General features: G+C 41.3%; 1 protein-coding gene across 4 annotated transcripts in view; it reads right to left on the bottom strand.

Moving 5' to 3' along the window:
- The window catches only part of LOC126248455 (thrombospondin type-1 domain-containing protein 7A-like), a 1,193,762-nt gene that overhangs the window by 730,770 nt on the left and 444,499 nt on the right, over nucleotides 1-18,493 (bottom strand). For all 4 annotated transcript variants that reach the window (XM_049949448.1, XM_049949449.1, XM_049949450.1 and 1 more), the window contains one exon: nucleotides 16,553-16,713. In XM_049949448.1, coding sequence (XP_049805405.1) covers nucleotides 16,553-16,713 — 161 coding nt within the window. The remainder of the gene's footprint in view (nucleotides 1-16,552; nucleotides 16,714-18,493) is intronic.

Genomic DNA, 18,493 nt, shown 5'->3' with positions numbered 1-18,493 from the left:
AAGATTAGTCAATGAGAGCATTATAGTTTAACATAGTGTTCAAAGTGTTAATACGAGGGTAAGTCAATTATTACACGCAATATATTTATCTTTTTGTTTATTTTGGTAGTACTGTCGCCTTACGTTAATGAGGCATGCTTCGTTTATTTGTTGTTATTCTTTGCAGTTTTCAAGCTGCTAGGTTAGTTTCGTTGTTGCTGCCGTGCTGTTAATCATGACTGCTCCGCTGTCTATTAGCACCAAAGAAGAGCAACGTTCAGTGATTCGTTTTTTGTGGTCGAAAGGCGTATCAGGGGCCGAAATTCATCGAATACTTTCGTTTGAGTACGGGAACAGTGTTTTTCCACTACGCAGTGTCTACGAATGGATTGAAAAATTCCTAAATGGTCGCACAAGTGTTACGCACGATGAAGGAGCCGAACGACCGTTTACTGCCACAAATGAAGAACCATTGAGCGTTCACGTGAAATGAATCTCTTAGACAGACTATTAACTATTGACGAAGTGGCACATCGTCTGCAAATTAGGCACGGTTCTGCCTGCGAAATCATCCACAACAGACTTGTGTTTCATACAGTTTGTGCAAGATGAGCCCCAAAACAACTCACACATTTGCATAAACAAACGCGCTTGGACATCTTCAAAAAACATTTGGATCGTTGTGGTAACGAAGGGGACAACTTCTTGGACAGGATTATTACTGGTGACGAAACATGGATCCATAGTTACGAGCCGAAGGGTAAACGGCAGAGTATGGAATGCAAAAATCCTGATTCGCCGTGGAATAAAAAGTTCAAGATCCAACGGTCCGCAGGAAAACTGATGCTACGGTTTTTGGGACGCACAAGGTCCAGTGCTAGAACATTATGGGCACAACAATAAACAGTGTACGTTACAGTGAGATCCTTACTGACAAGCTAAAGCCTGCAATTAGAAGCAAACGCCGAGAGATTGCTGTCAAAAGGTGTTGTGTTGTTGCACGACAATGCCCGTCCGCGTACTGCTGCCCACACTGCTTAAACGCTCCAGAAACTCAAATTGGAAGTACTGGATCAGCCTCCATATAGTCCCGATCTTGCCACTTCTGCCTATCACTTTGGTCCACTCAAACATGAATTAAGGGGCCGTCGATTTGCCTCGGACGAAGCAATGAAAGGATCGGTGCATTCCTGGCTCGCAGCTCAACCTAGAACCTTCTTTTATGAGGGCATCAGGAAGCTTGTAAAACGATGGACTAAATGCGTTGAAACGCAAGAACACTATGTCCAAAAATGATGTTCTTGTAAGTTTCCTATTTGCTTAGAATAAAATTTTGTAACTACTTTGCGGTTAATAATTGACTTACCCTCGTATTATTGCTTGGATTCGAATTTAGACGTCGAGTCAGCTGTGAATGTGGTGGCAGCTGGCTATTCCCTCGTAGCTTGAGTAGTGGCAGTCATATACTGTTTTTTTTTATTATAAACACATCGTTGTTGTGCCTAGCCTATCCCAGTGGTAGCGGTAACAGTACAGCTGTGGGAAATTATTAGAATGTGATACATCGGCGTAGTTTGGCGATGTCTTGTGATTTTCTTAACGTACATGCAATTATGTAGTAACACTACTATGTGATTGTTTTTAATTTTACACAGCTTTTACATGTCCAGAGTAATGTCATAGTGACAGATTGTTCTTAAGTGGCCAGAGAGTGACGTCATTTTTGTGTAGTTGCATGCCCACATGTATTTCACACATTCAGTGTAATGTCAAAGTGTCTGGGCATCCATGACATCTTTTTTGTGCCGTGAAGTATAGTAATTAAGGTAATTCAGCCATAACTGCCCAGATGCATCACCCAATTCGACTATAAGATTTGGGGAAAGCGAGGGGCAGGTGATGGCCATTCTTTGGGTCATAATTTATCGTAATTAGGTCATAAATTAGACTTACATAAACGTAACATAAGAGTAAAAGTGACTGATTTATTTGCATAAGGGTCTCGAGCCACAGGGAAGGTCTCTTTATATAAGGAGAACAATGGGACTTGTTGTTACAGACCGCACTCAGTCCTACTACTGACCTATGCATGACCACTGACTCCGCTGTTGTCACTGCTCTTATGTGTAGCAAACAGTGTCTCTAAGCATCGTACCAGGGGGGTCAGAGTAGATGTGAATATATTCCCTTGGGAATATACATACACACTCTTTGTACGCGAGTCCACAAATTGTCAATAGTGGTTGCTGAAAAACCGCTTCAATGGAAGTTTCCGGCAAGCATATCCAGACTTTGCAAATTATTCGTCGCAAATTTTCGAGCATTATCTTATTAAAACATGGCATATGGAACTGTCAGTAGGGGCGTTCCCTATGGGTTTAAAAACTCCAAGATACAGAAGTTGGCGTTCAGACTGCATTCAGTATTTAGGAGTCTATACAACACTTTTATTTACTGGCATGCTCAAAGCAACGTGCTCCTTGTTCGTGAGCAATGCTGCTCAAATTTCAGGCTGCTCATGATTTATTTATTTATTTATTGTTCCGTGGGACCAAATTAAGGAGAAGTCTCCATGGTCATGGAACGAGTCAATACATGAAATTATAACACGATATTAGAAACAGATAAAATGAAATATAAAAAAAAACATATTCAGATGACAAGTCGTAAGTTTAAATAAAGAAAATCAACAATGTGACACTGGAATTTGCTTAATTTTTAGCTCTTCCAGGAGTTCCTCGACAGAATAGAAGGAGTGAGCCATGAGGAAACTCTTCAGTTTAGACTTAAAAAAGTTGGGGCTACTGCTAAGATTTTTGAGTTCTTGTGGTAGCTTAATGAAAATGGATGCAGCGGAATAATGCACTCCTTTCTGCACAAGTCAAGGATGTGCATTCCACATGCAGATTGGATTTCTGCCTAGTATTAACTGAGTGAAAGCTGCTATCTCTTGGGAATAGGCTAATATTGCTAACAACAAACGACATTAAAGAAAATATATACTTGAGGGCAATGTCAGAATTCCCAGACTATTGAATAGGGGTCGACAAGAGGTTCTCGAACTTACACCACATATAGCTCAAACAGCCCGTTTTTGAGCCAAAAATACCCTTTTTGAATCAGAAGAATTACCCCAAAAAATAATACCATACGACATAAGCGTATGAAAATATGCGAAGTAGACTACTTTTCGTGTTGAAGTGTCACTTATTTCAGATACTGTTCTAATGGTAAATAAAAGAGCATTTAGTTTCTGAACAAGATCCTGGACATGGGCTTTCCACAACAGCTTACTATCTATCCGAACACCTCGGTGCTTGAACTGTTCCGTCTCGCTTATAATATGCCCATTCTGTCTGATCAAAATATCGGTACTTGTTGAATTGTTAGTTAGAAACTGTAAAAACTGAGTCTTACTGTGATTTAGCATCAAATTATTTTCCACAAGCCACGAACTTATTTCATGAACTACATTATTTGATACTGTTTCAATATCACACACAAGATCCTTCACAATCAAGCTGGTGTCATCAGCAAACAGAAATATTTTTGAATCACCTGTAATACTAGAAGGCATATCATTTATATAAATAAGAAACAGCAGTGGCCCCAGCACCGACCCTTGGGGAACACCCCACTTAACAGTGCCCCATTGGGACTGAACATCACAACCACTCTCAATATTGCGGAGAATTACCTTCTGCTTTCTGTTCTTAAATTAAGAGGCGAACCAATTGTAAGCTACTCCCCTTACTCCATAATGGTCCAACTTCTGCAGTAATATTTTGTGGTCAACAAAGTCAAAAGCCTTCGTTAAATCAAAGAAAACACCTAGCGTTCGCAACCTTTTATTTAATCCGTCCAAAACCTCACAGAGAAAAGAGAGTATAGCATTTTCAGTTGTTAAACCATTTCTAAAACCAAACTGAACATTTGACAGCAAATTATGTGAATTTAAATGCTCCAGTAACCTTGTATATATAACCGTGTCGATAACTTTAGCGAACACCGATGGCATAGAAATAGGTCTAAAATTGTCAACATTATCAATGTCTCCCTTTTTATAAAGTGGCTTCACTACTGAGCACTTTAATCGGTCAGGAAACCGACCACTCCTAAAGGAAAAGTTAAAGATATGTCTAGGTGCTGGGCTAACATACATAGAACAATACTTCAGTATTCTGCTAGATACCCCGTCCTATCCATGAGAGTTCTTGGTCTTTAGTGATTTAATTATTAACTCAATCTCCCTCTTGTCAGTATCATGGAAGAGCATTTCAGGTAACAGTCTCGGAACACTTTTTTCTAAGAGCGCTATATGATTCCATGTTGGGACTAGGTTTCAATTTAGTTCACCTCCTATATTCAGAAAGTGATTATTAAATACTGTACATATATGCGACTTATCAGTAACACGGACATTCCCACTACGCACTGATTCTATATCCTCGACCTGTCTCTGCAGACCAGCCACTTCCTGTACGACTGACCATATGGTTTTAATTTTATCCTGCGACTTAGCTATTCTATCTGCATACCACATACTTTTTGCCTTCCTAATAACATTTTTAAGCACCTTACAGTACTGTTTGTAATGGGCTGCTGCATTTAGATTTTGACTGTTTCTAACGTTTTGATATAATTGCCACTTTGTTTTGCAAGATATTCTTATCCCTCTAGTCAGCCACCCAGGCTGCCTGTTTCTGCCAGTACCCTGTTTTGAACGTTCTAACGGAAAGCAACTTTCAAAGAGCACGAGAAAAGTCTTGAGAAAAGCATTATATTTATCGTCTACTGTACCAGCGCTATAAACATCTTGCCACTCTTGTTCATTGATAAGGTTTACAAAGGTCTCTACAGCAACTGGATCAGCTTTCCTAAACAGCTGATGACTATATTTAACACGTGTTGCAGCACAAAAATCTTTTAGAGTTAAAATTTGTGCATCATGATCTGAAAGGCCATTCACCTTTTTGCTAACAGAATGCCCTTCTAGTAATGAGGAATGAACAAAAATGTCGTCTATGGTTGTTCTACTGTTCCCTTGCACTCTCGTTGGAAAGAATACGGTTTGCATAAGATTGTATGAATTAAGGAGGTCTACCAGCATCCTCTTCCTTGCACAATCACTTATACAATTAATATTGAAGTCACCACATATAACTAACTGTTTGTATTTCCTATAATGGTGAATATTTTAACGTCTACGCCCATCACTGAATAACTAGTGGAAGTGGGCCTCGCCAGATAGCATAATATTTAGTTACTCAGCATAATGGTGACAGTGTATATGAGCCTACTGAGAGTGGGACGTTTCTGTGCTGTGTACAAAGAAAGTCTTTGCAATGACGTTCATGCCCCCTGTCATGACCGCAGCAGTCTCCTCGGAATCATCCCACTTGCTGTGCTGAGCGCCAGCAAAATATTTTAAAGGGAAGCTGAAGAATCCATTATACTAATGTGGCACGATGGCTTCCATACCATACTGTGGTCACATTGCGTGCTCAGAAAATGTACCTGCTTGTTGCAGCGCACGACGTTGGCGAATCGAGGTTGGCTCAGAAGTCTCTCCAAGTCGGACCGAACGGGATAGCGCAGTGGTCGGCCCACTGGACCTGCATTCGGAAGGGTGACGGTTCAAACCCACGTCCGGCCATTATGATTTAGGTTTTCCGTGATTTCCGTAAATCGCTTATGGCAAATGCCGGAATGGTTCCTTCGAAAGTGCCTGGCCGCTTTCCCTCTCCATCCTTCCCTAATCCGAGTTTGTTCTCGATCTCTAATGATATCGTTGTCGACGGGACGTTAAACATTAATATCCTCCTCCTCCTGCTCCTCCTCCTTCTCTTTCCTAGTCTGCCCATGATGTAATCCAGATGGAATATTCCCACGCCTCCAGTACTTTGACAGGTATATCTCCCACTACAGAGGTATTTGAACCACGTGTTCGATATTATTAGCTGACTTCGTTGCAAAACTCAGATATTAATCCTATTACTGAGCCCACATTCTCCCGTGACTCTGCCTTCTATTCCTTCTTCTGCTTAAACGTTCCAATCACCGAGGTTTATTAGATTTCCATCTCCCTTCACATATTGCATTAAACTTCAAAATCCTTATATACTTCCTCTGTCTCTTCAACTTCTGCATCTGACATGGACATACATACCTAAATTATTTTTGTTGAAGTTGGTTTGTTGTAGATTCTGATGCGAATAATACTAACAATGAAATGTTAACAGTAGAACACTCTATACCCTATGTCGCTATTCATAACGATTCCTATTCCCATTACGCCGTTTTTTTCTGCTGTTGTTATTACCCTATATTCATTTGGCCAGAAATCCTTACCGCGCTTCTAATTTACTCCACTGCCAACTACGATATTTAGATTGAGCCTTTGCATTCCCCTTTTCAGATTTTATACCATCCTTGCCGCATTAGGACTTCTAACATTCTATGCTACTACTCTTAGAAGATTACCCTTCCACTGGGTATTCAATCTTTTTTTCATGGTCTTCTTCCACTTAGCAGTCCCCTCCTGGAGATTCGTACGGGATATCAAATTATGCCACTTAAAAGAGTATAATAACACTTTTTCAGTTACAAGCCACATATTCTGTGGATACACATTGTGTGTATTTGATGCAGTGCTTTCCGTCACCAGACTTCTCATAATGTTGATCTTTTCCGATTGTCCTGGCTTCTTTGGAGCTGTTTCTCACCCCAACGGTAAGAGAGGGCCAGGAACAGCTTTCTGCTCTTCCTTCCTATTAAACAAGGCCTTTGGCAGAACAACGGTGATGACTCCTTATAGAGGATGTCTTCAGTTGCCACTGCTGGTTATTTTTATTCAGAATGTTAGCAATGGCATGGCTTAGAACCCGGACGCAGGACGTTCTGATTATTAGTCGAAGACGTTACCCGTCAAGCGCTGTCACCACTGTGGCATTTCGTCTCGTCGTTCACCTATTACAGTCCAAAGTGGTCTGCGAAGACACCTGACCGGAAAATATTGTTAGTCTCGACGATTGTCCGAAGGCGACGGGTTTGTCCGAATCGAGTTAGTTTGAGTACACTCTTGACAAGGTGTCCGTGAAAATCTCATATCCTGCACGAGCTCAGAAGTAAAATGTCCCTTAAGTCTGACATTCACAATCAGATTACAATTAAATTAATACAATGAAATGAATACCCTTAGCTGCATACAGGCGATGCTATACGTCAACGGGGAGAGTTGTAATTGTGTGCCCCGGCCTGGACTCGAACCCGGGATCTCCTACTTACATTGCAGACGCTCTATCCAGCTGAGCCACCGAGGACAAAGAGTACGGTGCGACTGCAGGAATTTATCTCTGGCACGCCTCCCGTGTGACCCACATTCCTAACTTATTGTCCCGCACTATATTCGTAGTGCCCCTTCCCATTACAATCATTACTCGCGCCTTTACCGATTCCCATAAGAGTTCGGGCAATGTTTGTGCATATGCAAAGAAGATGGTCAAATGGCCGGTGAGCCTTAAGTATATATATGAAGATGATATCTGTTCTTTCGGACATGTCCGAGAGAACAGATACCATCTTCATATTCACAATCAGGTCGCGATCTTCGGCTCTGACATAGTGCATCTTCCCTATCCGGGACTCAAATATATTCACGTTAAGTGCATTAAAGTAAAAGCAGATTTGCTTATTTTATTGGCATTGAATCGGATAAATTATTGAAGTAATAGAACAATACTGTTCCTCTATGCCATTATGTTTGAAAATTATTAGCTATTGAGCCAAGAATTGCACACGGAAAAACATATGTATTCTGTTTCCTGACGGTATATAGCGACATTCTGAGCATTATTCCACCTCAATAAGTCTGTTTTCACAGCTGTCACACCTTCAGGGGAAACTGTTTGACACAGAGATGTTTTCTCATTTTGCGTTACATATAGAAGTCTATTGCCGCCGAGTTCAGACTATAGGAAGGGAAGATTAGGGGTACTTGCCAAGCCCTGTCGTGCAGGTACCAAACGTCTGGTTGTTATCGTAGATGCGCATGTCTCGTATAAGCGTTAATGAAAAATGTGTTTCACACACAGAAGTTTACGGGCCTAAATGTCACAGAAATATGTTTTCAGCAGATTCAATTTCCTACACGTGCTTTCCTACATTTCTTTCAAGGGATCCTCCACCACTACCTTAGAGCATAAATGGTGTGCACTGTTGGTATAAGGATGCTGCGTCTGTATAAAAAAGAGCTACAGTGATCTGAAAAGAAATCAGATCAAGCAAATGTTGTTTGCAGAGCTTCAGTGATTTCTCAAATAAGGCAGCGATAAAGTCTCTGAACTCGAGTATAGTTCTCTGTTCTGTGTTCACATTGACGTAGATTTCCGTGGTTTCCCCCCCCCCCCCCCCCCCAAAAAAAAAAATCTCTTCAGCCGTAGGACAGTTACACCTTCATCTGAAATGGCCTGGGCGCAGAACCTTTACCTGGTATGCAATACTTGGCAGTAGGTGGCAGCACAATGCACCTAATATGAAAAACGTATGTTTTTGTGGGTGTCCAGATACTTTTGATCACATAGTGTACGTCTGCCGTATGTGACGATAAGAAAACGTTAATTAGATAACATTCTTTAATACTAAAATTCACAGCACCTCATTCCCCTTGTTGTGACAGCATAAGTAACTCAAATCAATTGCTTAAATGCACATTAATTTACTGTTACTAATAGATGCCACGGTTATGGTATAAACGTTCATTAATAATTTAATTACAAAACAGTGATCACCCAACATTCTTCTTCATAGCGTTTACACGCCACTGAAATTGTGTTTTTTTGTTCCAGTAACAGCTGCGGGTATCTGTTGAAAGGAAATTAAAATTCTACCTTTCGAAGTTACTGGAAGAAACAGGTTATAAGGGAAACACGAAAACATCGCCATTTCAACTGATTTTATAGACTAGGACGTAAGAAATTCTAGATGTGTCTATCTTAGTCATTGTTTTAATTGCTCATTCCTGTCTAAGTACAACATACGATGTTTGTTGCTTGGATACATGCTTTATTTGTCTGCTCGATGTTTCATTTCATTCCTTGCAGCTAAATGCTTAGTGAAGGACTGGTTCCGAATACTGATGTTATTTCACATTTCATTTTCCAACAGGGTAGTGAAGTAGAGGCGTGCTAATTTCTGTGATGTCGGCTTTTACATCTTCAAATTGCGTTATCATATTCGATTGTTTAAAAAGAACAAATCAATCATCGCACTGCCAAAATTAGAACTGTATTTTACTTTCCGTACAAAATAAGGTAAATGCGGACAGAATTACTGGCGTTACTTCCATTGAGGACATTATTTTATTGGACTAATAGAAAGCCCATGGTTTTTATTGTGCAGTTGTTCCGACGATAGGTCTCGTGTTGCTTTGATCTTCTGGAGTAGTGTTTGGAGATCTATTTCGCTGACAAAAAGTTTGCCATTTCGAATTCAGGATAATACCTGTGTAAAATACTGTCCACGATTAATCCACATTCATATTCTGACTAAATGCAGTTCAGGTACCTTGCCAGTAACACAAATTTATTGTTGTCGTACATTGAAAATTTATCCTTTAACGACTGTATTGCACAATTTTTCTCATATTCACCATGAGAGAAGGGTTTTCAACATTTCTGTGAAAGGGTGGGTTTATATCCCTGTGCGACCAGTCTGAGCTACGTTGGCTACAGTCCTCTTGAACTGATAATGCCTGGAGAGTTTATTTAAAGACACCGCCTCTGATTTCCTGCTCCACCCTTCTCCAACCGAGCCTCTACTTCGTCTCTGACGATTTTCACATCGACGGGATATTAAAACTTAATTATAATCTGACCTTCTTGTCCCTATTCACTTGGGTCAACGCTATAATTCTTACTGTCTAGCGTCGCTCAGCACTGAATACAGAAATATATGACTTACGAGAAGCTGCTCGACTACTGTACCTCAGTACTTTTTAACTCCATACGCACAGCCATTGTTCTAGATGGACTGCTATAGCACTTCGAAACTCATGAGTGTTTCCTTCTCCTGATTTCATGTGAGTTTTTACAACCACCCTCCTCAATGTTCGACGGTCACTGTCCGTCAGACAACGACGTCTACGTGAACTTGATTCAGCTGAGGCTTTTCCTTCGCGTTTCCACATCACAATCACATCACCGAAAGTTGACTTTGTCGGCTTTAGAAGGGTTGAAATATACGTGATGGCTGTGTTAGTCAGGTGACACCCAGTGACTAGTCGACGTTCGAAACGCCTGGGCTCTCCTGACGGCTCGCATTCTGCTGTTACTGGTTCCTTACTGCGACGTTGCTCTACTGGCGACACAGTACGTGACGTCTCGTGGTCAGTTCTGAGTACATAGCAGTGTCCGGATACTTTCGATCAGAAACCATATATTATCATCCTACAGGCGGTATGTTGTCGTATTAAATGTGTCTTTCAACTCCTGGAGAAAGAAGAAATTTATGTTACCCGTGTGAATACGGAGAAGTTCTGGAACACTGTTCCTGATCATCTAAATATGTGTCGATATTCAGAATTAAAATTCAAACCCTTTCGCAGTATCTCATGAAGTGAAGGAATTGACACTGTTGACGGACTTCCACCCGTCATGATGTAGATTTTCCTCGAGCGGAATGACTACATGTCCCCATCACGTTTCATCCTCTCTTTTCTGTTCATCCATAGGACAAACACAGGATTACACACACAAACACTCATCACAAGAGCCCATACGAAACAGATACACCCTTGACACTCCCAAACAAATTAGATTAAGAGGACAACAAACTATCTTCACTACGACGTTGCCCAAGACAAGCATTTTTGCCAACACTCCGTGAAGAATGCTGGCCAGTCATTGACTTAAACTGCATATACTTTTTATTTCACTAAGAGATTGGTAAAGTATGTCGTTCAGCTGCGTGTCAAGTCTTGCATAAGTTTCTCTTTTTCTTTATTGTTTCATGTATTGCACATTTATCGCGCCTTCCTTCGTGCGCTTATGTTACTTGTAATATCCTGGAGCATATTCGCGTTCCGGTAACTGATAATCAATTTGTTCCGTATTGGTTCGTTTTCAACAGTTTAGAGAGCCGTCTGTGCATGTATCGAAACATCGCAGCTGATAACCAATTTAAAAAGTTTTGTACTCGCTGCATAAAATGGCCATAATTCTATTGTAGCCATGAGAGACAGAAAGAAAGCAAATCCATGCTGAATTCTGCGTTCATTCTGCTGCCATACACCTTAGGGCCTGGCAGCTACATAAGATTCCCTAGCAGAGCTATTCGTATGTGACAATTAATTAGAAACTCTGTTTTTCACTCTGCTTTTATTGGTATGATCAGTCTGCACTTTGGCACAAGTTTCCTGAACTATGGGATGCATTGCACCTTGGAGAATGCAGCTCACTTTGTCATTTTCATAGAGGGTCTTTGTATGTTTACCTGAATGCAAGTCACGCCGTGACAAGGCTATAGCATTGCTTCATTGTACATGTGTACATGAGATTGGCAAAGGTAAGTGTGGACAACATATTAAAAGTTGTAAACAAGTAAAAGCTTAATACTGAAAATGAGTATTGTAACTGAAAAGAGTATAAATACGATGATGACATATACCTTAATGAGCTGCAACCATTTATTAGTAAAGAATACGTAACGCGTGAAAAGAAAAGTCGCTGAATGATAATGAATACGATAATAGTTTTTTGTGTCAGTGGATATATAATCATACTAGCCAGCAGGCAGGTTATCCTGTAACTCGAAGGGAACTGGCGGTGGCTAATAACAATCTCTAAAACCACAGCCCTCGTCGATGTTTCGTGGCGAGGCGCTGTGTAAATGGACTTGTAAAGCTGCAGAATGAGAGTGCTTGCTCGAGCCCGCCTGTTGCATACAGGCAGCTTTGAAGTTCGGGTACTTGAGGAACCCAGGGAAAAGCCACAGAACACGGCTCTCAAAGGATTTAGTCACTCGCCGGCGTGGGACCAACGTCTCTCACTTCAAAGAGAGCAACTTCGGGCCACAACTGGAGGCATCAAACAATACCTCGACGTAATAAGAAAATTTTGTCCACGGCTTTTGAGATTCCTTTAGAAATATGTACTGACGCAAACCATTCAGAATAAATGTTTTTGTAGTATTACATCTAGAATTTTACCATTTAAGAAAGATAAAATTAACCTCTCGAGCCTTCGCCTCACAGAGTAGCTTATTATATTTAGATACTTCCAGATTTCATAGTTTCAGAGGCTGTTCCGCAATAATAAATGGTTGAAAGGAAACGTTTTTAATATGATTCGACACGTTAACACCACATTCATTCAGTGAAGAGCTGACTAGCCCATCTTACCGATGAAATTTATTTCTAGGGAGGCCTTGTTTTTCTGTCATTCACCGAGGTTGCTAGGACCATTAATGACAGCGAATGATAAATGAGAGCTGTCATAACGTCCATTTATTTCGTGTCGTCCTCCTCTGGGTGAATCTTAAATAGCTAAAGTAAGTTGAATGTTGTGAAACCTATATTTCTTTAATGTCCTAGTTTTCGAAAAGAATGGGTTGCCACTGAACATACATGATATTTCTTTACATTTATCAGAAGCCTTGAATTTCTTAGTTACCTACTTCTTGGATTTATCTGTGTAGTCTACTAACTTAAACACTATGTTATAAACAAAAATAAACAGAGAAACAGGTTCTCCTTCAAAACAGTATTTAATTAAATTTATTTTACTATTTCTGGCTCACGAGAGAACTGTACTTACGCAGTGTCATAGTTATTCGGGAAAGGCTGTATTTCTAACTTCTTGTTCTTCATATTTGTTAAGGATCATGCCTTATTATCAGACCTGATTAGAACAGTGTGTACCGTCAAGATTGACACGTATAAAAATACGAAGAAGGACGATTGAGGTTTACCGTCACGCGTAGATCATTACAGACGGAGCACTAATCAGTTGGAGAATGTTGCGAAGAAAATCAAGCGATGTGTATCTAAAGCCTTCCTGGCATTTTGATGTGATGTTTTGGTAAATCCGTGGGAAACCTAAGTCTGCAAGGACAGTCGGACGAAGCGTCGACCACAGCTCTTTCTAATCAGAACATAGTGTATGAGAGTGAGAACACCTGTCTCTTTCACTGGACTCGCATTCGGGAGGACGACGCTTCAATCCCGCGTCCGGCCATCCTGATTTAGGTTTTCCGTGATTTCCCTAAATCGCTCCAGGCAAATGCCGGGATGGTTCCTCTCAAAGGGCACGGCCGACCACCTTCCCCGTCCTTCCCTAATCCGATGAGACCGATGACCTCGCTGCCTGGTCTCCTTCCCCAAAAACAACCCCCAACCTGTCTCTTTGCGTTAATTCTGTAGAATGCCATGGACCTATTTCGTATCGTATACTTCTAGAGATCGACATATTGCACAAGCATAGATATTCTGATGTTATTCAGACACAATTATACATACACTGAGATGACGAAAGTCATGGGATAGCAACAAGCAGATATACAGATGGCGGTAGTACCGCGTACACACGACATAAAATGGCAGTGTACTGGCGGAGCTCTCACTTGTAGCCAGCAGTTTCATGTGAAAGGGTTTCCGACATGATTATGGTTGCACGACGGGAACTAACAGACCTTAAACACGGAATGTTAGCTGGAGCTAGACGCATGGAGAATTCAGTTTTGGAAATCGTTAGGGTATTCAGTATTTCACCATCCATAGTGATATTGCTGCTTGAAAACTGAACACCATTTTTAATTTCCTTATTAATTACTTGGTGCTCATGAACTGTGCGTATTCAGGGTGAGGTGCCTAAACTCAATTATTTTTCACATTTTAAAGACATCTTCAATCCGTTTTCACTTTGACGAACAGTGGCCAGGGGCCCACTGAAGAAGCAGCAATGCGTTCTCGTCACTTTGTTAATAACACAGATTTAAGTTTCAACCTTTTTTGTTTAATGGAACTATGCTATGTCTTGCCACTAGAGTGGCAGATCACGATAAGACAAATTCTGTAATGTAACACTCTCATAGATTTAACGAGAAATCCCGTGATAGAAATACACTGAATATAGCAACTTTTATGCTACTTTAGCGGCTGTTAAGTGCCCCGCACTCGGAAGTTATAGCCAGTCTCCAAGGAAACTTTGGCCTGTGAGCCAGTAGGTAAGTGGTGTTTACGCTATTCTCGACGGAAGCCTGTGTTGTTCAGATGTATTCTGATTAAATTCACCATAAATGAAAAGCATATAAATCAATTCTTCATGGAAATGAGCGTTTGGCGTCATTAGCCGAGAGGCCCCTTACGGGGCAAGTCCGGCCGCCTTGGTGCAGGTCTTACTACATTCGACGCCACATTGGGGGACCTGCGCGCGGGATGGGGACGAAATGATGACGAATACAACACAACACCCAGTCCCTGAGGGGAGAAAATCCCCGACCCAGCCGGAAATCGAACCCGGGCCTGTAGGACGGCAGTCCGTCACACTGACCACTCAGCCATCGGGCGGACAATTCTTCATTAGCTAACAGCACTAAACTTCTCAAAATGGTTTATGCATTACTCATGATGAGACTATATGGATGTTTTACAAGTAATGCACTGTAAATGATTTTTAGCATTTCTCATAATAAAATCGATCTACTTAGTGGCTGTATGGCAATATAGTTAATTCATCTGAAGGGGAAACACAACATTGACGACGTATTTGTTGTCTGGATGGCATAGCTGGCCGCTGTGGCCGAGCGGTTCTAGGTGCTTCAGTCCGGAACCGCGCTGCTGCTACGGTCGCAGGTTCGAATCCTGCCACGGTCATGGATGTGTGTGGTGTCTTTAGGTTAGTTAGGTTTAAGTAGTTCTAAGTCTAGGGGACTGACGACCTCAGATGTTAAGTCGCATAGTAATTAGAGCCATTTGATCCATCTCGACGGCATAGGTTTCCGATGAGAATAGCTCAAACATCACGTAGCTGCTGCCTCGGCGGCCTAAGATCCCTTGGATAATACTGTGAAAGTCCGGGGAGCGGCACCATTCAGCAGCCATAACAAGACACAAAAACCTCTATACTCACTGTATTTCTACTCCGCGATACTTTTCTAGAGGTACAAAAGAGTTATATCACAGAATTTGTCTCATCGAGATCTACTATTCTGACAGCAAAAAGCACCTGCGTTCCACTTAAAACAACAAAATATCCTGGTATACAATGAAGTTGCGAGAACGCACTGATTTTTTTCATGAGATCATTGTCACTGTTCACCTAGGTGGAAACAAATTGCAAACGTCTTCATCGGGTCAAAAGTAATTTGACGTGGATAATTTAGACGTCGCACGTTGTATAACCTGAAGGTAACAGGTAAATTTTCGGTGACTAATGAAGAAGAATTATCACCTCGAAATAGACAAACAACAGTCAAAGTTTCATTAAACAGTTTGCTTTACCTATACTTTAATCAGTTTCAGTAATTGTGTGGGGAAATCCTTTGGAAACTTTTTATGGCCTACATAAAAGAGAATTTAGAAAATAGAATAGTGAAGAATAGTGACTTGTCACTTTATTTTAACGTACGAAATATCCCAAAACATTAGGGTCACAATTATGCAAATGGTAGGAGAAGCTAAATTGTTCTGAGATACCGGTTGGGAATGAATATTTAGGCGGTACTACGTCTTGAATGACTAATGTGTATGAGACAAGTATTTTCAAACTGCTTGTGTTTCATATAAACAAGCGTCTGCCGAGTCCATGAAAAACGATTTGTTGTGTCCAAGGGGGAGTTGGCCGCTGGTTACAGTGCGATTATAGAGTACTGTTGGATACAGGAACTTGCAGACATGTATTTAATATATGGTGCACCAGGATCTAGTGCTCGGAATGCCGAACGGATGTACAGAGATACGTTTTGTTACGTCTGTTTGCAAGAAATGTATGGCCGTGATTAGAAAGGTACGGAAAACAGTTTCGTTCAATCCTCAGAGAGTAAGGCAAAGTCCTTGTCAAGGAATTATTCCTACAGTAGAAACTGAAGGTATAGTGCTGGATAGAATGAGAGAAGATACATCAGTAAGCAATCCTCAATTTACATATGACATGCACATTTCAAACAATATAGTTGAAGAGTACTGGTGGAGCTGTAATTAAACCCTAACTATAGAAAGTGTGGAAATAACTGGCCCAACTTAACATCAGCCAAAACTTTAATTGTGTTAATGGAAGAGTGTTGAAATACATGTGTTGAGGCTGAAGGTATTCGGTTTGAGCAGTTGCTGTGACCCTCAGTTTTGCGTAAGATGATAGTTTTTTATCTGAAGAAACCACTAAATTTCTTTTCCAATCATTACTTCCACCCCTAAAAGTTACCTGTTTAGGATCCCCTCCCATATGCAAAATTTTAACCATGAAAGATTGGGACACCTTACTGTCATAGAATTAGACACTGAGAATCGGATTACGACAAATATGGCAGATGTGAGGTGCACACTGCATGATGAGAAGTGATGACGGCAGCAGTTGCTTACCTTGGTCTCGTGCGAGATGAGGATGCAAGAAACGTTCCGTTGCATGACGCCCAGGTTCTCTCGGATGCGAGGTCTGGTTTCATTAATGGCGTTTGAGCGAGGTTTTGGCGGCAGCACTATCTCGCAAGGACCCCAACTGGCGATGTCCCACTGGAACTCCTCTGCAAAATAAATACATCAGTCCACTCGCTGAACATCATAAAACATTGTTAAAAATAGGCATGACATTTCGCCACGCTACTGAAAGTCATCTTGCGCTTACAAATTTTTTCTCAGTAGTAATATTTCAGTAAATACTGAGGTAAGATGCTCTGTTCAGTTACATTAAGTTTTCATTTATTATACAAAATCCGTAACTACTTATTTTGTATATTTGGTTAGTTTCCGTTTTTTAGGATCACAGGCGTCCTGTTCGGTTCACCTTTATTCGTCCCAAAATCTTTTCGTCCTCCGTCTCCTTACTTTTTGTCCCTGTTTCTTTGAGTTTAATTCGGATACTTGGCTTTCATCAATAAATTTGAGTGTAACTGAAAGGTGTGTGTGTGTGTGGGGGGGGGGGGGTGTTCCTCACCAAATTCTTTTCATTAAGAATCGATAAAACAATATAAAGTTCCAGGAGGGGTACCTTTCCTCCAGGGGGAGGATATATGATTACTTTGCATTCTTTTCCGAGAACTTCGCCACTTACCGCTCTACCGCAATACAGGACGCATGAAAAAGATTCATTAGATTTCACAAGACTATCTCTTCTACATGACTGAAGATATAAACTTGTATAAATTTTAAGTTACGCATAGAAACATGAAGTTTGTATTTTCAAAAGAACCACCCGATTTGACGAGTGCTTATCTCTTGTGAAACTTCCTAGTAGATTAAAACTGTGCTCCTAACCGGAACTCGAATCCAAGCACGAACTTCAGTGAAGTTTGGAAGGTAAGAGATGAGGTACTGGCGGAAGTAAAGCTGTGAGTCAGGGTCACAACCGTACGTGGATAGCTCAGTCGGTGGAGCACTTGCTCGCGGAAGGTAAAGGCCCCGTGTTCGTGTCCCTGTCTGGCACAAAGTTTGAATCTGCCAGGAAGTTTCATGTCAGCGCACACTGCACTTCAGAGGGCAAAAGTCATTCCACCTGTTATATACATGCACAAACAACCTTGGTTTTGTGGTACAATAAATAGATACCCCCCCCCCCCCCCTCCAGCGGTGTCTCACAGTTGGTAACGGAAATGCACTTTTCCGATAGGTGCCGATAATGGTCGCGCGGGGGACACGGCGAATCCAATGGTCCGCGCCCGCTGAGCCACGCCTTTAGCGGTTCCGACTACGAGCGCCCTCTGCCTCCACGCTATAGCACGGCAGGCGGCAGCTACACGACGCAGCCTAAAGTCGCAGTCTTCGACAGTCTTCAGTCTCAGTAGCATTCGACAGTCGCTCGTGCGTTAGTAGCAGGGGCCTCACACTGCACGCTCTTCATTAGTTTGTTTGTCGTAATAGCTGGACTTCATTGCTGTTTGTTCTTTTGTAAAGTTCCTTCTTAATTTTTCGAGAAAGCTGTAAGTTAAGTAAAACTTCTCTTTACTGTATTTATGTGTTCGCTAATCACTTCTGTTCCTGTCTAAATTCCCTACGACGAAAGCTGCTGCACCACTCTGTAGCCCACCTCTCCTCTACCGTTGTGTATGAAGCAGTACACTACAGATAACAGGCTTACTTTGTACAAGTAAAGTTGGCAAAGATGTTTTCATTTACGTCTCACAAACGTTTGTTGTGACCTCCACTGGATGCACGACAAACATGTAGATGATAGTCAAATCGCTCCTACTTTTGCGAGCGTATCTGGAGTCACAATATTCACTTCTGCTGCTAATTGGCGTGGCAGTTCACCCGATGTTGCTGGAATGTGAGGAACTTAGACAGAGTCTTTCACAAACACCCACAAAA

Source organism: Schistocerca nitens, chromosome 3 (genome assembly GCF_023898315.1).
Source record: "Schistocerca nitens isolate TAMUIC-IGC-003100 chromosome 3, iqSchNite1.1, whole genome shotgun sequence".
Taxonomy (NCBI): domain Eukaryota; kingdom Metazoa; phylum Arthropoda; class Insecta; order Orthoptera; family Acrididae; genus Schistocerca; species Schistocerca nitens.
This window is presented reverse-complemented; position numbering and strand designations above follow the sequence as displayed.